This window comes from Cydia pomonella, chromosome 11 (assembly GCF_033807575.1).
Source record: "Cydia pomonella isolate Wapato2018A chromosome 11, ilCydPomo1, whole genome shotgun sequence".
NCBI classification, from domain to species: Eukaryota; Metazoa; Arthropoda; class Insecta; order Lepidoptera; family Tortricidae; genus Cydia; species Cydia pomonella.
In genome coordinates this window covers 15235697-15262288 of record NC_084713.1, presented here as the reverse complement: position 1 = coordinate 15262288, position 26592 = coordinate 15235697, and the positions used below count along the sequence as shown (strand labels likewise).

The window sequence follows — 26592 nt, the reverse complement described above, 5'->3', positions numbered from 1 at the left end:
GAAATTCAATAAAAGTTTATAAACAAAAGTAAAAGGGCGTATTACTGCAATGTTCTGTCACCAGAGAGCAGCACTATCACATATTGTAAACTATAGAGTAACTTATACATTCTATACCTTAAACAGTTTTTTGAGAAGTTTTCACCAAAGGGACGTTGAAGCATCAAGGCGGTTTTTTTTACAGAGGCAGATAACGAAATTTCGATTTTCGTGTTTCGCGGTAGACCCTCAGTATGAGCTACTGGCGCCCCCTACGCAGAATTAAGCGTAATATCCCCTATTAACATCTTAAAACGTGCCATGGATAAGTTTAGAAGCGCACGCCATCTGTCGAGTTTCGGCCGCACTGTTTCACACCGAACTTGACCACATAGTATTTGCTTCGCATGCATGTAGCTTGTTTTAAACTTTTAAGCTCCCTCGCTGAGTAAGTAGAACTACGGCGCGTTGTTGATGGTAGGTAGATGTCGCTGTCTATCTTGTTTAGAGTTTGTTATGTACAGTGTTTGTTGTGTGCATAAGTGTGACCAGTTATAATTATAAGACGTCGATATAAAGTGTTCGAAGATTTAAAAAATTAAGAACATCTATTTTTCCCAATTTATTACAATTACGATTCAATTTTAATGTTACATATGTATAATGTTTTTATGAAATACATTTTTATTATTTGTATTGTACGTATGACAGTAGTTTACCTGGCAGAAAAAAACATTGCCTCCAGCGAAATTAAATATTTTTCGCAAATTTTACTCAAGTAATTTGAGATATTTTTTTCCATCCATACATCTGTTATATTACAAGTAGGTTAGGTAAATATAGCTCGGCAATTTAGCGAGTTTCCAAGAGTTAGATTTTTGTTACTAATGTTAAAAATACGGACACTCATTGAAGTGTGCCAATATTCTGTTGTTGCTAAATTTAACCAACGTCCCACCTTCTGTGCCAAGTGTGTGACTTTAACAAAGAATTTACTTCAAAATACTTTGATTTTTTTTAACTCTTGCTGCAACTTTATGCTCTTGTTTAATATTTGAATAATGCATTATTTGAAATAATTAGCATAATATGCATCCTAGATTTGGTAGTTGATATTTTGTAGACAAAGATTAATTGGAAATTTAAATGAAAAATTATACCTATATTATTTATGAATATACTTTCTCAACTTATGCGGGGGTTTAGGAATAAAATCATAAAAGTCCAAGTTCAAGTTTTCAACAATTTGTATTTTCTCACCTTAGGTGAATTCATATTAAATAAAAAAAATCTTTTTCTCTTATATACACATTAAATCCAAATTTAGTCAGAGTGTATTTACAAATATATTAAATAGAATTTAGTAAAAATTAGTGAGATTTAACAATACCTACATACTTAAAACTATCTTAGAACATCAACAACTTTCACACCGGTGAAATATAATATATAAGACAGCTTAAATTATAAACATAGGTACACAAAATTCGTAAAGAATTCGTTCTCATTCACCATCGAGTGAACACCACAATGTAGTCATAATTCTCTTAGAGTCGGTTCGGTAGCTAGCAATAGCAACGTGTAAATGTGTATGTAGGACGTCGTCGTAACCAGTGCTCCGAGTGCGCGTTACGTCACTGGGTCCTCCCAGCGACCCGCGGCCCAAGCAACTCTTATTTCATATACACCGTATATGAATAACTTTAACGCGATGCAACATTACGTAAAACGTGTAAGAATTTAGTCTTCTCCGTTTCGATTGTCACTCATTTCACTAACAGATTACACTTTATTAAAACCTATCTACTCTAGCCTTCTCTATCGGAGACTTCGTCTCGCCTACAACAGTAAAAACGTTAGATATAACTCGAACACTTCTCTTGTATATGATCACCGCTCGCGTCTGCGGCCGAAGGGGCGCGGCCGCCCGCTCCACAGTGGACTACTTGGCAATTCGGAACTATCTTTTGCGTGAAATCAAATTTATTCGCTTTTCAAAACTGTTTAGGCTCAAGAACTAGTAATATTATTGTCAGTTCTCCTAAATTCATTCAGACCGATCACTGAATTCCACCCTGTTTTCTATTATCACTGTGGTGACGTGTACGGCCTTAGATTCAGTATAATTGCACTACCTTGATTTATGTTCTTTTTAGACTAATAGACGCGCGATGACTAACACAACAATTATGACTTTATGATAACTAGTGATTTTTAACAGTAGGTATATGGTACTGAAGGCAATTTCATAAACTCTCGTTCTCACGTTATACGATTTCTAAAGGCTATTTGTGCTTAATTTTGTACTATAAAGGAAATCTAATAATGCAGTTACAGCTATGACTCGAGAAACGAACTGCAGATGTCACATTGCACGGAAGAAACTGTTCGCAACAATTAATATAATCACAGTTACTGAAGCCTACATTGTACAAATAACTTATCTACACGTTATGTTAACTATACAAAAACCTATGAGTATTATAAATAAGGAGCACTCGCTGTATTTGAAATTAATTAATATTGATTAAGAGATCATAATTTAAACGCTAACACTATCCTCTTCACTAGATTAGTCTATAATACGAACATTAAAAACATATATGCCACTGGGAAAACACTGAAGATAACAAGAAATATTAAGCGAAATCCGTAAAACAATATAGCGAGATTGAACAGGTAAAGCGCAGAAGAGAGAATAGTTAGGGTGGTTAGTGAGAAGGCCTGTTACCTACAGATGAAGCGGATTGAGCAAATGTTGTTAACAAAATCTTTGAGCAAGAGAAGACTCGACAGCAGCTCTCTAATGCACCGCGAGAAATAGAAAAAGTACCAAATATACATATGTAAAAAACAGCATAAGATATTGTAGGCGACATTCTCATGCCCATATCTTCGACTAGAAAATATAAAATAAAATAATATTTATCACGTATTCAGCAGTCGTGTTACACTTAGTATTGAACAATAAGTGCAGTGGCACGTTGTAAAGTTAAATTAATGGCACAGTTTCACGTTAGTTTCGTCAAGTACAAGAATATTAAACATACAATACTTAAGTTAGGTAGTCGCGGTCTGAGAAGGTTCATCACCTCATTTCTTTGACACATAACTTTACTCCTATCTTAAACGTAGGACAATTTAAACCTGTAATGGAATTTTGTCAATTTTATAATATTTAGTTGTGTGAGGCTAGGCCAGTAGGTAAACTTTTTCTAACCTTGGTCGTACCTGTGGATAGGCTCATTACGTATCACTTTCTCATGCTATTTTTGACGCGTGCATCGAATAGCATGTAATGCAAGAGACAACTTTAGTTTAGCTACAAACTTGTCTGTAGACAGAAGATATGTTTCAGCCTCGCGCGGGCGAGTCCGAGTACACTACCCATCGGTTGCGAGAAGCGCTACTAGGACACTTTAGGCCACATCGCTTCGTACCTTGTTCCCAGTCGATTTCATTCAATTAGCCTATCTAAATTAAAAATAAATACATCGAGCTGATCATCTCCTATCATATTAATTACAAATATGTATAAAAAGATATATAAATTTCAATGAATTTACATATGTAGAGTTAATAAAGCTTCGTTAAAGACAATTCTTACGGCTAGGCGATGAAATTATTTCATAACTTCAACGTGAAAGTAAAAGTTCAGTTGTCCACCGAGTCGGAGGTGGAGGGCTCACTGTCACTGGAATGTGTACACGCGGAGCCGGGCGCCGCCTGCTAGAGGTGCGGCGGGTGGTCGTGCGCGCCGCCGCGCTCGCGCTTCAGCCGCTGCTTCAGGTGCACCTTGGCGTGCCGCTTCTTCTCGTCTGAGCGCGCGAACTTGCGCCCGCAGACGTCGCAGGCGAAGGGCTTCTCGCCCGTGTGCGTGCGCACGTGCGTCGTCAGGTGGTCCGACCGGCTGAACGAGCGCATGCAGATGCGGCACTGGAACGGCTTCTGGCCCGTGTGGATCCTGATGTGCCTCGTCAGCTCGTCAGACCGCGAGAAGCGGCGGTCGCAGCCGTCCACGGGGCAGGCGTACGGCCGCTCATGCACCGGCGTCTTGCTCGGCCGGTTGGGATACTTGCGCGGCTTGACCGCGACCAGCCGTAGCGGCTGCGCGCTCTGCTGGTACACCTGAGACAGGATCTCGTGGCCCTTGCTCGTGGACGGGTTGTACTCGGCGAGCTGCACTGGCCGGTCGGAGGGCGGTGCCGGGTAAGGCTCGCGCTTGGGCAGGCCCGAGGGGCCGGGCGCAGGCTGCGGCGCGGGCTGGTATTCCTGCTCCCAGTGCTGCGGCGGCGCGCGGTACTCGCACGGGACGGGGCAGGAGGGCTGCGGCGGCGCGCAGTAGGAGGGCTGGCACTCGGGGGGAGGGAGGAGGTCCACGCGCTCCTCGTACTCCTGGTAGTACTTGTCGCCGGGGCCGGGGCCGGGCGGCAGCAGCCACTGCAGCGGCGGCGAGGGCGCGTGCTTGCCGGCGGGCGGCTGCGCGGGCCCGTACAGCGAGGCGCTGGCGCTGGACGCGTTGCTGGCGTCCTCGGCGCGCGCGCCGGGCGACAGCGACGCCTCGTGCTTGTGGCGTCGCGGGGAGCAACCCAGTGACAACTCATCGCCTGGTAGGCTACCTGCAACAAGCAAACGATGCACTGTTATTGTCACAGTTCAGTCGAGTGTAAATAGTAGAGGCAAGCTTTATCACAACGATCTGGGATAATTTTCATGATGCAATTGAATTACTTAAACGTTGTTCTAAAAGAACGCACCGAATATAAAATGTATACAGGATATGGTCCGATCAAGTTCAAACAAACGTATAAAATCAAAGTCACTAAAAGGACCTCTACTCAATTGTAGAGATAGAATGTGGATCGGACTGTAGGTTCGCAGCATTCAATACCTCTGATCATCTTACATCGTTTATTTCATTATTTTTCCTCAGAGATTTTACAACTGTATATTTATATCGACCTACTTGAAAGTTTATTAATTTTCTGCCGACCTTCCCGCCAAACCTATTGTTATATTGAAATTAGTTTTGTATTATCTAACATTTTCATATAGCTAGTTTTAATTAATTAAGCCCTATAAGCCTTTCAATCATATAGATGAATATTCCGTCGGGAAACATTTTTACACTAATAGCTTAGTTTTAGACTACTTTTGTCATTTCAAACGTAATTGTTTTGGAGAATAACGTTTTGTTGTTGCTTGTAAAATGTACCTATTTTTTAATAAAACTATTTTGTGATCAATCTTCTATAGATCGATCAATCTTCTATAGATTTATAAATAAATAAATGTTTAATCTACATAATTATAATATGACATCTGTAAATACATCTAGCTTAGTTTTTAAACTGAAAGTATATTTAAAATTAAATACACCAATAACATGTTTTTACTTTCAAAACTAGCCCATTTGTTGTTTTTTAAACTCGTTTACTGGGATTGCGAACGGAAGAGCTGATAAGTGATAACCCGCAGGATGTTGCGTATCTGCGAACATCGGTATCGGCGACGTCGACCAGCGCGGCCGCCGCCGCCGCCCGGCCAACGGGTTACGCACCCAACTGTCAGATTTCACATCCTAATCGGAAATTCTTAAACGGCAAACAGAGTTGCTGCCACGAAATTTGTGACACTAATGACATTATCAGAATAGATTACTATAATTATTGAACGTGAAAAAGTTTTAATTGAACGGATATATATATTTAAACGTCATAAGACTCATAAGGTACATTTAAATTCTAAACTTGCAATTAAAACTCTGTTATTCGTAGGCCGAATTGAACTGGAAATATAAATACATTTATGTCTGTAATTGTGAATTATTCCTACATTATAAATCTACAATATTGTAAAAAAATTAAAATTGTCTTCAGGACTGAAGAAATTAATATTTCCAAAGTTTAAAAGAGGTATATTCATAATAAAATTAAAGATTAATTAATGAAGAGTGTTATTCAAAGCCAAGTTTTGATTTAAGAAAAATCTACTTAAATGGGAAATGTGAAAACGGTTTTGAAAATGCGTTGAAGTCTAATTCAGAAAAAAATCTTTGCATAATCACCCGATTGCCCAATAGGGTCTTAAGTTTCACCATGAATTGTGAATTTTCACTATAAATAAACACTGGCACAAAATACACATTTCATCACAAATCGTTATACGAAGAGACACATTCTATGTTGGAATTTATGAAGGGAGGAAGGCAGACAACAGCCGATTCACAAACTCGAGCTCCATTCAACGTCGCGCATCGATCCGATAGGCCACGGGATAGGACTTTCCATTTCACACTAACTTTAAAAACACTTTAAACTTTGTAACAACTTTAAGCTTTATAAACGAGGCAATATTACGGCTTAATGAAGGTGAAGGACAGCGTAGGACACGCAACGGGAAGAAATCGCATTGTTTATTTACAACGTTATCGGTTGCGGGGGCGCGGGCCGCCTACGTTCCCCGCACATACGAGTGACCAGGGTCGCACCTGATATCGGCGGGGGCTCCAGCAGACTCGGGAAGAACGCTGGCAGGTCCGACGTGGATACCGGCGTGTTGAGGTCCGCCGGCATGTGGCCCAGGGCGGGCGCCGGCGCCGGCTTGATGGGACAGTCGAAGCCCAGGCCCATGTCGGCCAGGGACAGCAGGTGCGCCCCGACCGGGGGCTCCGCGTCCGTGCCCATGCCGTCGGGCACCACCTGCTCCTCGGCCCACTGGCCGAGCGGAATTACGAACAACGCCAGCGTGAAAACGGCCTCTCGCGCGGCCGGTGCGAAGGGGACTGGCTCCGCGCGACCCCGCGTCGCAGTTTTATCAATGGAGAAGCGGTCCCATATTCGGTAGCGGCGCGCGCCGCTCCGCCAATCGCGCGGCGCTGCGCCCCCCCGGCGCTGACGTCACCGCCCGGCCCGCCCACCGCCCGCGCCACCCCGGGCGCCCGCCCGCCGCCCGCTGCCGCCGCGCGCCGCGAGGCACGAGCCGAGCAGCCTCCGATTCCGTCGCGTATGCTTTCGAGGACCGCAACTTCATTCAACTTTAACTTGACCTATTCGACAGAGCTGACTCGATATGTAGTTTTTGAGCACGATCGATTTTTGTTTTTAAGTAAAAGGAAGTGACAACAAGTAGAAGGTATTAATATATTATATTAAATGTTTATAATTTAGTAATATTTGTTACCTATATTTATAACTATGCAATGGTATACATACATTTTAAGATTATACTGCATTATTTATCCAAAAAATGCCAGATTAGTATTAATTAATTAAAAATATATTTTTATGTATATTTAAATAAAAATATTTATATTTTAATTAAAAAAATAATTATACAATGTAAATAAATTAAATATATACATATATTTCTGAGATGCTATAAAATATGACTCTACTACTCGTAGCTCTACTTAGGTAGTAGGCAGAGGCACACTCATTTTGTTGCGTGAATCATTTCTTGAAATTCAACATACTTAAGTTAAAATAATGACTAATGTATATACTGTTCGATATTAAATGTCAGGCATAAATTTACAGAATTTTATAAGTATGGATCAAAATAATTTTATACTTAATACATCAAATTGCATCTTTAATGTGTAGACTCTGTAGAGATTAATTAAATACTGCCAAATTAAATTTTATAGCCACGCACTGCCTACCATTTACCCATATTCAATTGAAATCAATTATCTATCGAAAGAAAAAAAGGTACAAATCACAGTCTTAACAGTAGAGGTAGGTACGAGTAACAATCTATACTTAATCTAATCTTCTGACTCCTTTGCAAAAAGTAAATTTGAGTAAGTAGGTAGCTATACCTACCTAAGTATTAATTTCATCCTTTTTTAACAGACTTCAAAATTCCGAAAGGAGGAGGATTTTAATTTTCTTGACATTGTATATAATTGTGCCAGACACATTATAAGAATGCATGTATGTACATATTTTGTTATATAATAATTAAGTAAATTTTTAAGTATTTAATATTTGTACGCCATATTATGGTAAAATAAGGAATGACATTGAAACTTTATATACCACCTGATTGTACCCTTATTTAGGCAAATAAATATTTTTTATGTTTGATAACTCAGAACCCTGTCATTAATCAATCGATTTTGTAAATAACATATTTTTTACTGAAAGTAATACGAACAGATTACTCCTATTTTTGACAAAATCACTGGATTTTGACAAACTGAAACTGATGATGAGATCCCTGAGGAATCGAGGGGACTCCTCAAATCTTATACGCAGTGATTTTAGTATTTTCATCAACAAATTTTCAAAATCATTTACATTAAAAAAGTGATATTAGATAAAGTAGAACTGCTGATGAAAACCAGAGCTGAACACTTCAACGACATGATTTCATGTTTGGTGCATATCTTCTTTGTTACGTCTGTCTAAACGTAACAAAGAAGATATGCTAAAGTTAGGTTTTTAAGCAACATTTTTGTTAAGCTCGAGTTCTAACGATGGATTCCACAAGGAATTCAGGGAACTCCTCAATTCTCATAATTCTCTTTGCTATTGTGCTATTTTGTGAAATGGAACTGCTCTTTAAGACCAAGATGGAACTCCTCCTCGAAAAGTAATTTACGTCTTGGGGCTAATTGTAATTGTTATGACTGTTATGAGTGTTAGGTATAAGATGATGGTAAATTGAAACGGCCTTTCAAACTGTTATGAAGTCGGTTTATTATACATTGGATAGCTTCATAAAATTATGATATGCCATTATTTAAAAAGCTGATTCACAATCTTGTACACTTTTATTTCGAATATTTTCCAAATTGCATACCTAACGAAATATCGAAAATGCATAATGCAATCGGCTAGAATGGACATAGACAGCTCTTTTAAATCAGCTATATTTCCGAACACACTAATTTCATATTGAGTTTATGTGGATTGTAAGATTTGTACGAAATCGGTTGGATCAATAATTATGATATGATGTTATTAAAAAGTCCTTAAAAAATTACGCATATCATACTAGGTACCTACTAATACATAATCTGTTACAAGAAAGAATTAATGGAAAAAAATCTCAAAAAAAAAAAAAATTGTAACTTATTCATATCGTTTGATTTATGTACCTAGTAGAGTCGTTTTGGTTTGGTTTTAATTTTTTTGTAAGAAGTTGTTATCAAAACTTTATGTTTAATTAGTAGTAAAAAAGGCAGACGAAGTTTTCACAAAACAGTGATTGCATATAGATATATGGAAGGGGCATTGTTGTAGTTTGACGCGAGCAGCGTAAAGGCGGGATTACACCAGTCTGCGGTATTGTGCGGCACAAGCATTTTTGTACTAAACATTCTTGTGTCGCACCATGGTGGAATTCCGCCTTAAGCGAGGGTAATCTACCTACTTAATTGCAACTGAAAGCTGCGGAAACGGAAGATTGAACTAAAACAAAACTGGCTTTAAAAAAAAAATACTTGAGCGAGCACGAGGCGCAGACAATTTTTGCTGCCGCTGAGCAAAACATTTTCTTTTTCACCTCACTTTACCAATTTAATGTAGATATAATCCAAATATAGTACTTTTAAATATTTGTAATTCAAAACTATCATATTATCAGCTAGCTCCAGTCAACTTGTGAGTACTCGTAGAATCAGTTTGCCAGCCGTATCTAGATACCTACATAAATTGAACTTTTGCGCAACTACATATATAATGAAAACATTTCCGAGCTGGTAGGGTGAAAATAACTATTTTCCTAATTTAAATACGCACAATTTTCAGGCTGGTCTTTGGTCAATCGATCCATCCTATACCTATCTAAGCGTCACCCTTTAACATATCCGTCACAATCTTATTTGTAGAGCTGGGCCTTAAGAGCGTAGCTCATAGTTATTGTTGTGCAATATATTCCTTCAGATGACCTTAAGTTAGTTACCAACAACGTAGGGGATTCATTTAAGTAAGCGCTAACTGTACCTAGATGTCGAAATTAAATTGATATTGGATTGGTTTATGATAGTACTGTTCATACAAAGCAGTTTATGTGTGACCCCGTAAGCAGCATTTCATATTCATGAGGTTTGGATTACATGTATAAGGCGCGAATAAATCATTGATGACACAACATTGTTAGTTTTATTTTAGAGCGCATTATTCGCCAACAAACTGGCGAAAAAATATGTAGTTTTCTCTGAAAAAAAAAACCTATTCTGTGAAAATAAAACCAATACCTAAACATGAGCTCGTTTTAAAGTATGAATATGCATGCATGCTTGAGTGTTATCCTTTCCACTGTTTGGCATGGATCGCCTTGATCTTGTTCGCATTAGCAGGTCGCGCCCACTCGAAACCTACACCTCCATGACCGCAAACTGTTGACACAATAAGGCTGGTAAACATTGTAAAAACTAACGGAATCTGCCACTACGAGCAGGAAGCGATATATGTATCCAACGACTCCTAGTAGGTACAAATCGTACATTAATTATACTTGGGCAGTGAGAGCATACTGCTGGTGGTAAATTATTTTATTTTATTCAAACGCGTTGGGTTGTTTATAAACATATGGGGAATATGGTATGTATTATATATATATATATATATATATATATATATATATATATATATATATATATATATATATATATATATATATATATATATATATATGGTATAAAAATACGATAAAACATGGACATTAGATGCCTACGCCGAATATTGCAATTTGCAACTTGGGACGGCACCCTAACGAGTTTTGGGTACTGTAAATTCGGGGTGGTCTAAGGTTTTACTTTTAAATGTATGTCGCTGCGACATTAATAAGCAATGAGATGAGTAGCTGCGGTGGCGAGCGACGACGGCCGCTCGGTGGTGGGTGCTCTGGGCAGCCCCAGCGCACGAGACACGCCGACGCCTCGGGCCCACATGCAGCCGCTAACCCAATTATCGCGTAACGGAGACGATAAAGAAAAATAACAAACCCACGATTTCACTGCGGTCTAATTATAGCGCGCTATTTGTGGGTGCGCTCGCGCAGCCGGCATAGCGTGGCCGCGATGTCAGGGCTATTCCTGGCCGTCAGCTGACGCTCCCGGCTCGTAAACACCACGCAACCAATTGACGTAAAATGGGAACAATCGAGCTTTCAGCAGGTGAATCACTAGATGAAAACGGTTCTGTGGGAAACGCTCTAAATTTAACTTGACTGCTTTTGGTCCGGAGGCGGGGTGCTATTTCCACTGCGCTTCAATGACCGTTGTCTATTTCGAACGCGTTTATTCATATCGACGTGGCTTGTTATGAATGTTTAATTGCGTAAACAAGTCTGCTATTGTTGTGAAGTGAGTAACCCGAGTTTATGTTGCTCTTTCGGGCTTGGCAGGATAACTTAATACTCGTAGTTCTCGCAGTTTGCGTAAACAGCTTCGGAAAGTTGTTTTTCTCGCGGGTACTTTACAGCCTTGTTATTGCTCCTTTTCGTTTATTTAGGATTCGGACTTACATAGTTACTTGGGTATATGAATAAAATATTTTATTCCTAAATACGCTCTATTTTTCTGCATTATAATATTTACGTAGTCTCAGGACAGGAACACACGACGTGGACGTGGTCTCAGGGTATGAACTTTGTACCTATTCTGTCTTTTAAAGAACAAACTGCAAATTGTAATGTTGATTTTGTTCACAATTTTTTGAATAAGAAATATAAAAGCATGTATTTTATTAATCCCATTATGTAACGTCCACGTAACAACGTAGCTTGACCGTAAGGTCAATTGCCATTCGGCTAGTGGTCGGGTGCAGCGGGGCGACAGCGACAATATTAACAACTAGGTATTTCTCATACTCGCTATCATGAAACCCCCTTATTCATAAACGTCTACTAAAGTTGACAACCCGCTAATAATCGTTTGTTCCATCATACCAATACGTCGGAAAGGGACAAACGATTATTAGCGGCTTGTCAACTTTAGTAGACGTTTATAAATAAGGGGGTTAGTCTATAGTCGCGTAGATTTGTAAAAACGTACGGGTCGCAATGGTGCGTCATTTTAAATTTTGTGCTAAGACAACGGATCAGAGAAAGGATGACAGTTTTGAAAACCAGTAGTCAGCGAGTCATATTTGTCACCTAGTGTGTTCAATGAGTATACAAACAGCGGGCATTCGGGCGCTTCCCACGGCCCAAGCGCCGGCGGTGGGTGGACGACTGGGTCAATCGAGGACGTAGTGTGTAGGCACTAGTAGTGATTTAACAGTATATTTGATAGTACATTAGAATAGCTTTTGGATGAGTTCCGAGGCTAGAACTCTTGTAGACAATGGCTCACATTGGCATAGAGCAGGATCGGTGAGTGGATGGCTGGGTCAACGGAGGACGTAGTGTGTAGTAGTGATTTGACAATCATTTGACAATTCAACCGAATATGTCCAGCACACGTTCACACAGATCATGATGTTGTAGCAGTGATTTAACAATCGTTTTATAGTTCAACAGAATATCTCTAGAGAACACGTTCACATAGAGACAAATCTTGCAATCAGCGTAATTGTTAAGTTACTGTACCTATGCCTTCTAGTCTAAGCTTGGCAGAATAAATATTGTTAACTACCAGAAGCGGCTATGTCATTTAAGTCGATGTGCACCTTCATTACCATACCTCCTTAGTCTACGAAGTCAATTTTCATCATTAAGTTAAAATAAAACAGTCCCTATCGTAAAATACTTGTTGTCGAAAAGACCAGCAGTCTGGGCAAAGTCTTCAGCTGTGTTCTGATCACATGAATAATTCCCGTGTCACGTGTGCAAAGACATGTTATCGGGCACTATAAGTCATCTATGCAGCGTGCGCAAATAGTGCTGTGAATTCTTATTGGTCGCGCGAGCTCGGTTGCATCAAGATTTAGGGTAAACCAGTGTAACGTGACTTTGAGACGCGTGATCGATCTTGATTCGGCGCTTTTTTTGGCAACCTAATCCCAAAAAAATACATATATAGTGACTTATGAATGCGACTGCCATTTGTTTCCGACCCCCAAGGGGTTACTAGGCATTAGTACGGGAAGCTACATATAACGATGTTTTCCTTTACCAAACTAACAAACTAAACGAACTGAAGGGCTTGAACCCACGACCTCCGTTTTGGATTTCTTACTTACAACTTACTGGCCACCAGTAATCCTATGAGCTCCTTTGAGATGCATAATTAATATCTACATGTAATCGAAGAGCTCTTATGTTGGTTCATCCATGCGATCTACTGGCTCACGCTCGGTTAGATATTATACGCAAATTGATACTCAAGGTCTGTTTCTTTGCTTACATTGCAAAATAACCGCTCACCGTGCATGGGAAGCTAACCAGTAGAAAAGTGATCTCAGAGTGCACATTATTGTTTCGTAAGTGACAGGAGTATTACCGCTAACAATACCCTTCCTACTGCAAGCGGTCACGATGCCAATAGCGAACTGAAATAGAACCTCTGCCTCCTTCATTTATATTTGAACGTTTCTATTCATAGAATGCAATATCGGTTATCGATTGTTTTGTCTATTGATTTTTAGGGGAATTGTTTTCAGTTCTGTATCTTTTTCCTCGCGTTGTCCCGGCATTTTTGCCACGGCTGATGGGAGACTGGGTTTTACGAAAGCGACTGCCATCTAACCTTCCAACGTAGACTAAACTAGGCTTTATTGGGATTAGTCTGGTTTCCTCACGAAGTTTTCCTTCACCGGAAAGCGACTGGTAAATACTATATGATATTTCGTAAATAAGTTCCGAAAAACTCATTGGTACGAGCCAGGGTACCTATGAACTATGAACCCGCGACCTCCGGATTGCAAGTCGCACTCTCTTACCGCTAGGTCACTATTTCAGTTTTAAAAAGTCCAAAAGTCGTAAGAGTCGGGCCGAATATCTATAGGGCCAATTACATCCACACTTCCCGATATCGGGTCTGACTTAGTGTGGATGTAATTGGCACTTATATGTTCCCAGCACGCCTCAGGAAGTTGTGTTCGGGATTTTAGCTTTAAAACTACTTTTACTTCCTGTAATTCGTTCCAGGAGTCTCCAACTTATTGGAAACTTTCTGGAACTTGCTCGTCTTCTGATATAGGTATGTAAGTACCTATAGTTTTTTGAAGAATACCTATATTAGAGTTAGACCTAGCTAAGTTTTTAGCGATTTTGGTAGCAGTGCAAGTGTATATTAAACGTCAAACTTCTATGAAAGTATGACTCTGATGCTTAGTCATGTTCAACCGAAGTGCCATAGGACATAGGACTTGGATTGCCGCCCGCCCAGGGCGCGCGGGCGCCCAGCGTTGACCGATAACGCGCGCCGAAATAGCACAGTGATGCAAACGCGCGGAATAAGCGCGCGCTCATCGGACAATAATGCTGGCAACATCGCCCGCGCGTCACACGGTCTCATTGCAATTGCTACATTGATGGCTTGGATTAATTATTATCACAGTGCTTTCCGATTAAGCATTGTTATAATGGTTTGTAATGACGTTTTATTTTATAACTAGAGCGACTTTTAAAGGGAAAAACCTAACTACTTATATTAATTTTGTCTTTTATCTTCCTAAATAAAATTAAATAGTAAGTATAAGATTTTACGCAGTTAGACAACCCTATAGGTACTCAAAAGCAGAAGTTAGCGAACAAAACAGTAATTTGTTTTTTCGACCATTGTGTTTCTCTCGTCACGGTTGTCTGTGCGTGCGTAACTTACGACCATTTAGTACGAACCGTTTCGAGAAAACGAACGATTATAACTCTTACGCCCCGATTTGAACTTTAAGATACGTCTAAAATTTCCTGAAGATACGATATGGATGGGATATGTCAGTGTCAAAGTGATGTTTTGTTTGAAAAAACGTACACTGACACTTGACTCTGACATATCTAATCTATATTGTATCTTTAGCAAATCTTTGACGTATCTTAAAGTTCGAATCTGGGCCGTTAGTTTGAATTTAGCACTCCATTTATCTTAACATACATAAAACAAATTCGATTAATACCGTGAATAAAAACAGGTACCAAGCCTAATTCTAATTGTCACGTATTAATAAGAGTTCACGTAATACTGGTCTCTATAAGAACTGGCGCTCGCGAAATCAATCAGAATTAGGTTTACAGCAGAGTTATAATTACGACAACACTCGAAAGCTAATCTCGAGCGGATCCTATGACGTACGCGACACCTGAAATGTTCGTTTCATTTAAAGTCTGAGTAATCGAGCGTAATCTACGCCTACACTACATACGTAGCCTGTGACTGCGATATCTGGATGCGGGCCACGGGGCTGCCGTGTTTGGACTGTAGATGTTAATTTGAGTTCCGGACTACCGGTCTCTCGTTACCCCGACCCATTATTCTAAAACTTTCAGATAAGGCATCGTACTTAGATGTTGGGGGCATGTGACGTTTACACAATAAAGGTATTTGCGAACTACCTGCAAGTCGACACTCGGTTGTCAAGTGCCGGAGCGAGCAGCTGGGTCGCAAGGCATACGATCACAAACTGTGTTTTATTTACCACCTTGTCATACAACGGAGCCAAGACGTCGCAGGGCATATGATTTGTTAATGGTAGTGCCTCGTTAATTATGCCCATGTTATGCTTTTATGCAAAAGTGGTAAATTAGCAATGCTATTGGCGAACTGTCGCAGATAGAAAGTCTAAGTGGGCTTTGTGTACCTACAGAAAAGCAATTGAATTAGGGATTTTTTTAAAGAAAGTATTTATAAAATTAACCGAGGTTACCAAACAGATTTGTATCTATTTTTTGGTAAAGGCTTAAGTTTGGTTACCAATCCCCTGTGAAGGCTTCTTTTGAGGCATTATAAGTAGTAAACGGTAAATTTAAACGATTACTGTATGAATAGGGGTACCTATGTTTAGTATTGTTTAGATTTATTATGTACAATATAGCTTTAGTTTTCGTTGAAATATTTTTATATATAGTTATTATGATATTTTTTTTACAATAAAGTTAATTTATCTACCTACTTTTATTCATGTGGTACGTAGGTATGTACTCGTAATAAACGTTGTTCTATCCAATCACATATTCAAGTTCGGTTCCGTGACGTCAAACTGGAGGTGCATTTGTTACTTATTTAGCGTAACAATTACTATAGTGTCGTGACGTCACGCGGTCCGCGCCCGCCACTCGCTTGACAGCGAAAAAAAAAACACAACCCCATATGACTAAATAACGACCGACTCATCATATGCAAGGGAATATAAATCGCAAGAAGTATTAAGGTTTCTGATTTATAATACTGTTACTGTAGAACTTTGGCGATGGAGCGAAACGGCAAGTGTCCTGACGTCACGCGAGCCCACCGCCCCCCGGGAGTGTTGTGACGCACAACCTGGTATCATTGCCTATTATTACTAGATTACGATCTACTTTTCGACGACAGAAGAAATAAATATAAAGCGAAAGGTTTATGAACACTCGTCGAACGTAAGGGATTAACAGTGTCATTCATAAGTCCTGATCAGAAATATGTATGTTACTTCTTACTCTATAGGTACGTTTAGTATAAACACTTGTACGTAAGGATATTCAAAAATCAGTAAATGTATTACTCAGTCTCATTGTTATCCACGTTTTACAGCGAACTGTCTCGGACTTAATAGCATATTATCAAATTCAACCTCTTTGTATTTGTTGGCTGGAAACATTAAAAAAATTACATTGAGAAAGACGAACATAAGTCATAAATAACATTACGGTGCGAATTGCAATTAAGTCACGTGACTAGTAGGGTGACCATGAATGTTGATAATTTAAGAATATATTTTTATTTTTGATAATTAATTAAGGAGCTAATTAATTGTTATCTGATCTAGCACTCCGCGTTAGTTTAACGAAGCTCTACTGCGGTGGTACTGTTGACGACTTAAATATCAACCTGTACCTAATACCTACTTAAATCGTATGAGTTTGACTTTCAATCTAATATCTTCAAAAATGACATAATAATCTGTAATGAGTACTTTGATTTTATTTTAATCTTTAATACGTACACAACTAGGTTGGTAATGCAATATTAATCTTTAATTTGTTCCTGCTGCTGTAAGCATAATCGATACAGGGATTATGCTTATTTAATAATTATTGAATTATGTAGAATTATTTACGTTCTATCTTTTACGGGTTACTTTCACTAGTTACCACCAAGTTGTGACCACCAAAGTTTTCCTACAGTTCAATGCTTATAAAAATATTAAATATAGTAGAGTACCTATAACTAAAGACTGCGTTATTAATAAATAATTATAAGTCGAATAGAGTTTCAGTAAACTGCCTTAATAGTACATAATGATACAAGTGTGCTAAGTTGGTCATTACACATGAGGCGATAAGCGAGCGCACAATAAGAAAGCCGATGTGTGTAATGACCATAGCACACGCGTTTCATACGACGTTTTTCAACACACTTAAAAGATTTTTACACTAAAAAACAAAACGTAAAAGATTTTTTTTCAAATCAGTAATAGTACAATTTTCAAAATGTTTATTTATTTATATTTATAAGCTACCAACACGTTTTTCAAGAAAGACTGGACGTTTTTGCTGATTTTCCATTCAATAAAAGTTTCATATACCGCCAATTATTTTTCACCCGAGTTTGATGGTAAAAGGCTATCGTTCTCGGCTCTTGCCTCTATTAGTATTACTGGCAGCGTCAATTTTATGCGTTCTTCATTTTCAATGCTTGAAAATGACATTTTCGTCAATATATTTAAACTAAAAACATGCAAAACTAAAATTGGAATCGTTTTGCATGTTTTTAGTTTAAATATATTGACTATGACAATTACGGAAAATGGCTGGCGCGTTTTTTTTACGCACGATATTCTAATGCGCGCGCAAGGCAAATGCGCGAACGAAATCGACAAACAGCCAATTGAAAAAATGTAAAAAGCTAATATTTTCGTAGTTCTGTTCGACGGATGGAGATCAAATCGATAAAGAGTTATGTTTATTCATTATTGTAATTTACGAGATAATTTAATCTATAAATTATGTTTGGTGTGATAAAACCTCTTTGAACTAACATTTGAAACCTAATAGCTGGTTAAAAAATATATTAATCGACCAAATTAAGAAGGCCCCGTTTCCATGCATATTATTAGCAATCAGTTACTTTCTCGGAGAATATAATGTAAAAGCACGAGTGTTATAATATACTGAGAAAGCACGCGTATTTTGTATAATATCTAGGATTATGAGCCAAAAATCGGTGGAATAAAAACGTTATTTTGAGCAAGTATGTTGAAAAACTTATTATAAATATGTAGTTACAAATATCTGCTTGCGGAGGCTATAACTTTTCTTGTTATGCAAACAGGGTGCAATGGGTAGCTGCAAGTGAATCATTCATTTTATTGGGTTATGGTTCATGAGATACAGCCTAGTTGACAGACGGACGGACGAACAGACGGACGGACAGCTGAGTCTTAGTAATAGGGTCCCGTTTTACCCTTTGGGTAAGGAACCCTAAAAAGCGATACGATTTTTTAAAAACTCCGCTGTCTGAACGGCACCTTACAGTTGTCAGTTTCGTAGGGTACTTAAGATCTCGCTTACCTTTTTGCTAGCTTAAAGTGTTCAAGGTTTGTTCGCTCCTTAATAGTTATAATTTTCGTCAAAATAAAGGCGTTAGAAATTAGAATCTTAGTGTTCAAATCGACTCGATTCGATGAATTTTAAAGTATTTGACTAGTTTTGATTTATTTCTTGATTGTGACAACAAATGTACTTATGTATATTGTATCAAAGTGAAATTGAAATAAAAGGTGGATTGTCAAAGAAAATTTTGTAGCCTCAGTACATTTACTACCATATTTCGACCCATGATTAAAACTTTTAGAACGCCATTTGACTTTGATCCTTATTCTTTCACTGATATGTATTAAATTTGTTAAATATCAAAATGCCGCCATCTTACCGGGCATCGGCTAATGGTGGCGCTACTTTTTTAATATTTAACAAATACATATCAGTGAAAGAATAAGAATCAAAGTCAAATGGTGTTCTAAAAGTTCTAATCATCTGTCGAAAGATGGCAGTAAACGTACTGAGGGTACAACATTTTCTTTGATAATCCACCTCTATTTCTAATTCTCTTTGATTGTATTCTGTTTGTTTGACCTCAAAAATATCTAATCTGTTATTACAAACACTATAAATTAATTAATATGTTTAATAACTTCGTTATTACGTAGTTACCTACTGTCAAGATCCAAGTTCAGTCCAGTTTCAAATAAGTTCAGGCTTCCGTGTTCTCTGCTCAGCAACAAGCTCACTTAGCTGAAGGTGGAAGATGATACTTCTGTGAATTCAGTTTAGGTACTTACAATATAGATCCGATCCCGAACGGATCGTCTAAACTGGTTGATTGTTTATGTTGAAACTTTAAATCAATCGAAATAATTATAAATAGCGGTTAGTCAACAACAGTTACTCTGACTCTGTTTATTTTTATGATATTCGTTGAATAATAAATGTCTGATCGATCTCATTATACGAAGGTTGTGTTTATCAATGTATGACGTCATGTGACAAAAGTGATGAATGCGAGCCGCGGAAAGTACTGCCGCGTGCGTCAGTACCCACCTGTTGCTTCGTCCCCAACATTGCCCTTGCGTGGCAACCTTACCCTCTGCACAAATCGATACCAATGACGTACGGCCTCATTCATGAAACAGGGGGCCTCCCACCCTTACTCCGCGAAAGGGGGGCCCCCACTCCACTCCCAAGTTCCTCTTGTGGGTGGAAATTCATGAATGACGCCGCACACTATTACAATTTACATTTCATGACATCTGTTATGGGCGGAAAAGGTGAATGGTAGCTCAATAAAGTAGGGTAGATAATTTTAAAGTCATGCCTTTATAACCGACTTAAAAAAAAGGAGGAGGTTATCACGACTCCCTTATTTTTTTTGTACGAGTATATTTGTTACCTCACAATTCCGTCATGTGTAAACCGATTTGGATAATTCTTTTTTGTTCAAAAGTATATAGTTCCAAGTAGGTCTCATTTTTATCAAATCCAGTTCTGATGATGGAATCCATGACGAATTGAGGAAACTCCTCAAATCTCATAGGCACACTTATCTGTAGCGATTTTAGTATTTTCATTAAAAATCAAGCATTTCATAACACAAATTATTCGTTGCTGGCGCATGTAAAAGGGAGACGGGGGAAGGGAGTGGGTGGATTTATTTTATCATTAAAAAAGGTTAATTTTCAACAAATCTGTTGTCTGTTGTTTACTTAGTTCATTCAACGCCCACTTCAGGTCATGTCTGCGCCCTAGATAATCGTAGTTAAAGTTAGCTATATAATGAGGGGTTTCGTCACTTTTTTCAACCCAATAAAAAACTGATCAAGTGCCAGTCGAACTCGCCCACCGAGGGTTTCGTACAAATGTAAATTTAGAGTTTTCTGATTTTCCCTTGTACTTGTAGACGATATTACTTGCCAAATTTCACAGTTCTAGGTCAACGGAAAGTACCCAATACATTTTGATTCTCTTGAGTGTGGACGGACCTACGGATGGACGGACGGACAGTTGGGCGGACAGTCGGACGGACGGACGAATGGACAGACGGACGGTTAACATAGTGATACTATAAGGGTTCTGGTTTTTCCTTTTGAGGTACGGAACCCTAAATACGGGACTTGACAGTTGATAGATCATATCCATTACAAATACCATTTCGTCCTAACGAGTTGGTCGAAAGTTCTGTACTTACGGAATATCATTGGGATGTTAATTTAAGAATTAGAAAACATAAAGAAAAGTTTTATAGCCACGAAGAATTTAAAAGGTGTGTGTAAAATTTTCAAACAGCTTGTGCCAAAGTGAAGACTAAAATAATAGTTATTAACCCAATATCTTTTGCATATCAGGTGAAGATTGTGCTCAGCAGTAAGATAAGGTACAAGAGACGTCTTTATGTTGCGACTAGAAATTTGGGTAAAAGAGCGTGCCCTTCATTAGTGAGCCAAACATCCTTTTTCATCTCTCTAGCGGGGATACTATGTGGGTACAACCCACAACTTTGTTTATAATAATTACGAATAGTGGGCGTATCTACAATGCGCAACGTGCGTGGGTTTTTATATCCCCATTGTTTCTAATTCATAACATTATCTAATTTATTTTCTTAAAATTTGTCTTAAATCGAGGAGTTTTATTAATCCAATAATTTACTCTTTGCCACTCGTACGGCTTAACAAAGTAAGTTACAGTTGCACCAACCAACAACTGCATTAGAAACGACTGAGGTCACAGGTCTTCTTAATTACAAATGATCGCAATACCGAAAGGTGACTATAATGGGACCATTAGACGTGGATTTCTGATTTTGACAGTAGTTTGTAGAGTTACAGTTATTCTATAGGTGACAGTCCATTTCTGACCGCAGCTGCACTACTGCTCCGACATTACTGCAGCGGCCTGAACGCGTCGGTGTTATTGTCAATTTCCATAGTAAAATCAATGACGGTACCGACTGCACGTAATATGGTAATTTTAACGTATTTCCGACCGCAGCTGCACTACTGCTCCGACATTACTGCAGCGGCCTGAATACGTCAGTGTTATTGTCAAATTCCATAGTAAAATGATGACAAGACCGACTGCACGTAGCATGGTGATTTTTAGTGTTTGGTGTACATACGACCGCAACTGCGAACCGCACGTCAAATCTTTACAGAAATGTCTTTGGTCACAGATATTAGTAGCTCTAAGCAAAGAGGATATAACCACTACAATATAAGGAGTTTATTACACCCGCGGATAAACAACCCCGATAGTTTTAAAGATTAAGAATTTAAGATTTTCATGGTAGGCAATAAGTAGATATTAGCTATGTATGTATGTATATATAAATTATTTACAAACTAATAATAGTGAAAAAACTGGAAAACTAGTTCGCCTTTGTATTAATGATGAGTGTTTTTTTCCTGTTTTGTGTTCATTTTTGTACAATAAAAAGTTTTACTACTACTACTACTAAATTACAGGACGCACTTATGTGTTAGAATAAGATCGATGTAGGTATGCTAACCATCCATTATCGTACAGTCATGTACACATAGCATAAAAATGTGACAACATTATATTTCTATGATGATTCTAATACTGAACGGAGTGGTCGTATGCAATTTCCTCTCTCTTTCCTCTTTCTCTCTTTTTCCAAATTTTGACTGAGGAAATGTTTCGAATGAAATAGCTTACTCTATATCCTCTCTGGATACTACAAAACCACAGTAGATTACATTTTTTAGTGGCAACAATGGTCGCGCACTGTGCGGCTTAAGAGGAATTTCCTCCCGCGGGCGCATCGGCTTTAGTATGAGCTCCATGCCGAGGTTTTTCTGAAGGTCTACAGTAGGGGTTCTTGAAAAAAGAAGTGTACAGGTTTTTAAAGGGTCGGCAACGCGCATGTATCACTTCTGGAGTTGGAGGCGTGCTTAGGAGTTTCAATGATGCTTATATTTAACAGGATTAATTACTGAATTCTCGCTGACAGTACCGTGGCACAGTGAATTTGGCGTGATAAAATGTGAAAGTGTCGTAATATCATATTATATACACCGTGGGTTGGTAAAATCCGACAGATCTTAACCACGCATTCCTGAGGATCAAAAAATGTTTAATAAAATTCGGAAAAAAAATGTTCTGTTTTTTTAGCCGATTTAAAAGCCATTTTCTGCACACAGCACGTTATTTCTTTCTACATCTTGGCGAAAAAAAAAACATTACAACGAAGAAGTAAAGTTTTCTTAATTCATCTATAGATCAAAATTGCGAGTGTTCTTTTTAGTTGAGTAATGTTTGTCAGAAGGTATGACTAAACCAAGTCACATAGAGGCAGCGCCGCAGTGAAAAAGGCGTTTTTCACAAAGTTATTGCAGAAATTTTTTTTCGCAAGAATTGCCATTATCTCTGAAAGAAGACCGATTACAGAAAATTTGTATGATATTTTAGCCTCTAAATGCGATTAAGAATACAACTTTAAATCTATCAGGTTTTACCAGCCCACGGTGTATAATATCGTGACACTTTCTCACTTTGTCATTTCAAAGCCATTTCTGAGATAAAAGAAGCAATAATTCAGTTGTATTACCTAGAAATACAAAAGGCAAAGTTGTTGTTTAACACCTCATGGTAGCATATGGATACTCAAACGTAAGAAAAATTACAAAATTGAACCACAAGAGAAGCGACAGCGGTTTTAAAATAAAATTGTATTGACAGTTGCGCGGACTTCAAGGCATGAGGGTTAAACAAACTTTGCTACAGAGCGCAACACGAATTTATTTTATCACACCATCACGAGGAAAATATTTATTATTCCAATTAATTTATTAAATATTTGTTCTATCAGCCCCTTGGCTAACGTAAATAGCTTTCTTCATAAAGGATTTCTTCATTTCATTTCATTTATTTCGTTGTAAAATCATGTACATAAAATCTAAAAGGTGTTAAATAAGTAAAAATGTCAGTCCATGACGCCCTGCTGGGGCACACAACATACTTATAACTAATTAAATTAGGCCAAAACAAAACAAAAATATTAAAATAAAAATAATTAAAACAAAATAATTTAAATTAAAGTAGAAATAACACAAAAATCAATAAATGTATAAAATAAATCAGATCAATCATTAATTAAAACAAATTCAGTCAAAGTAAATTTAGTAACTATTGCAGTCCAATTACTTAAAATAAGATTCAATTACGTTTATAATAAATTATTATCATTTAGGAAATCTTTTACTGAGTAATAACATTTTTCTATTAATAATGTTTCTAGCTTGTTTTTAAATACAGCGTGTCGAGGTTCTTGTTTAATGGAATTTGGAATCTTATTAGTAATTACGATACAATTGTAGTGTGGGCTATTTTTATACATTTGTAAATTGCATTTTGGGACCAAGAGTTTATTTCTGTACTGCTCTCTAGTTCTCAGCTTATCTTGCTTCACTTCGAATAAGTGGGGGTTTTCACGAACAAAGTTGGCACATTGTAGTATATAAATAGAGGGCAATGTCAATAATCCATACTGAATAAAATATTGGCTACAACTGTTTGGAAAACGCACATTTGCAAGGACGCGGACACACTTCTTTTGCATTACAAACAGTTGTTTCGCTTCGGTGCTACCCCCCCATAGCACAACACCTCTTGTCTCGCCCATCAAGTTTTATATGGTCTAGTCATAAACTGTATCTGCCACGACCACGAGTGCCGTCGCCCATGGACACCTGCAACACAAGAGCGATTATAAGATTTAAATTTGTGCTTTAGTTTGAAATAGGAAACTGGACAATATTAAGTGTAAATTGCGTAATTATAGCTCTTACAAATCAATTTATTCGTTTATTCTTTACTTTTAGGTAACTAATGAAAGATTGGTTTAATATAAAAACTCAGAAAGATAAATCTGTAATATTTTGCTAACACTGAACGACTGCATTGGAGAATTTATTTTGACGCATCGCCATCTCCGAAACCCACGAATCCCTTTGCAAAAATAAAGTAAACCCGGGATAAAAGAGCCTACCTAGCTTTTTGAGGGGACGTTTATCGCAGACTTCTACATCCAGGCGGTACTAGGCCACCAAAAACGTGCAGACACCACCGGCTGGATTTGGCTGGATCACGTGATGCAAGTGGATCAAGAGCGCATACCGTATCCATCACGAGCAACATGAGTCCCGCTCTCGTCGGGTTGCTGTGTGCGGTGGTCACGCATTTAGTCAAGAGGATGGGGAAGATAATTTCAAAATGTTAACTTACCTTAAGTGAAGAAATATTTCTCCTCTGCATTCATTTAATTCGAGTAATTTGGTTGTATTTCTTCAATTTGAAGTTAAATTGTTATTCATTTAATCGGCAAACAAACGATCACCAACAATATCTGGTTTTTTAATAATATTGCGTAGCTGCCTTCGACTGAATGTGACTTTTGTAGAAAGGCAAACTGTTTTTCGTTTTCGTGTACCATGTAGCATTATCGTCACTTACTTCTTCTCGTAAAAAATACAAATAAGTAAATTAGTAATTTTATTTATACGTCTGACAGTGACATTATTCATTGACTTTGACAATCAACTGACGAACGCTGCCGCGACTGCACGCCGCAAGCAGCAGCAGTCGGCCGCTGCAGTAATGTCGCAACGGTAGTGCAGCTGCAGTTGGAAATGGACTGTCACCTTAACTCTACATTATGTTGGTATAAGATCTCTTGATACTTCAAATTTTCCTAAAACAAGAAAAAAAAGGCGGGGCGGTCGATATTTTGTGTATATTCCTGCTTTTATTTCGATGCGTCAGCGTCCGCCACGAGTAGGTAATGTAGGTATATAAAATTATGTAGCCTGATCTTTTAAGTTGACATATTATTGAATCTCCTAGACAAATCGTTTTTCTTAAACAGTAGGTACTCGATCGCACGCAATCGTAATTAAAGAAACGTTGATGTCCCATGCCGTCTATTTATGCTAAGCAGGTTGGCCTGTCCAAAGAGACCTAAATGCTTAACAAATTTAATAAGACGCAGCCTTTTCAAAAGAAGCCAGTAACGCAGGCAGTCCTATGTGTGTAAGGTGTTAAAGGAGATATACGTCGTTTTGAAGGGCAGACTAGTATAGCGAATCTCCGCGACAGCGGGATGCGCTGCGTGGGCGCAGAACGATTTGACACGCACTCGCGACACTTGCATTCACAATCACTGCACGCGAACACTGACATGCCTTGTGTGTATGTAGGATTATCTATTAGTTCATTTAGCAATTATAAATTTTTTTCAATCCAGTGTTGTGGACTTCTAACGACATAACTTTGTTCTATGATCAAGAATGCCCTAGAGCGTTAACCAATAGGAGGATCCAATTAATAAGGATAAGAAAAAAACACGATACGACGGTAGATATGTTGTATACCTCTGCTAGCGCCTCCTCTTTTCCACCAACCTTCCTCCTCTGTCCGTCCTAAATTAATGGATGCATACAAGTTTCTACGGAAAGCGTTTAGCTTATCCCACTTTTTCTGACTGCCTTTGCTGTAATAACCATATTGTAGGGTTTCTTTAGGGGCTTGTAAGGCTGGTGCGTTCAAAAGAATGGTCTAGCCTAATTCCATACGGGTTATGGGCCTCGTTGTCCAGCTCGCTATGACAGGAGCGTAGTTCAAAGTTCCTATTCATCTTCTGAGAATGTTGATTATGAGAAGGCAACGTACCTACGCTGCACTCCATTCCTCACTGGTAGGTTGACAACCTTATATTCCCACAGCTTTATTACGATATAGTTTATCCAGTGAAACGCTTACCTTGCGTTTTTTTCGCTACTTGGCTACATAGTCGCATTTCGAGAACTTACGAGTAAGTCAAACAGGTACTTGTGTTATTTATCACAAGCTTCTATTTTACGTTCCGCGTTCCACCCGTTCATTTCTCTGTACATTTGTAACCAAATCTTCAAGTTAAATTTGACCCTCTTCCCGGTTTCCAATTGAATTGAAATATTGTTTACTGGATTTACCTTTTACTTGCGTAAACAGATGGAAATGAAATGTAAT

At 38.4% G+C, this 26592-nt stretch overlaps 1 protein-coding gene across 2 annotated transcripts in view; it reads right to left on the bottom strand.

Annotated features, from left to right (window-relative positions):
• Positions 1 to 1208: 1208 nt before the first annotated feature.
• The window catches only part of LOC133522954 (early growth response protein 2-like), a 64205-nt gene continuing 38821 nt past the window's right edge, over positions 1209 to 26592 (bottom strand). Inside the window, exons 1-2 of one of the 2 annotated variants that reach the window (XM_061858457.1) lie at positions 6470 to 7126; positions 1209 to 4598 (exon numbers count right to left, since the gene is read on the bottom strand). In XM_061858457.1, the coding sequence (XP_061714441.1) occupies positions 3709 to 4598; positions 6470 to 6665 (1086 nt within the window). In that variant the 5' untranslated portion in view covers positions 6666 to 7126 and the 3' untranslated portion in view covers positions 1209 to 3708. Of the gene's footprint in view, positions 4599 to 6469; positions 7127 to 26592 lie in introns of those variants that run through there. The other variant, XM_061858456.1, reaches the window with a different exon arrangement.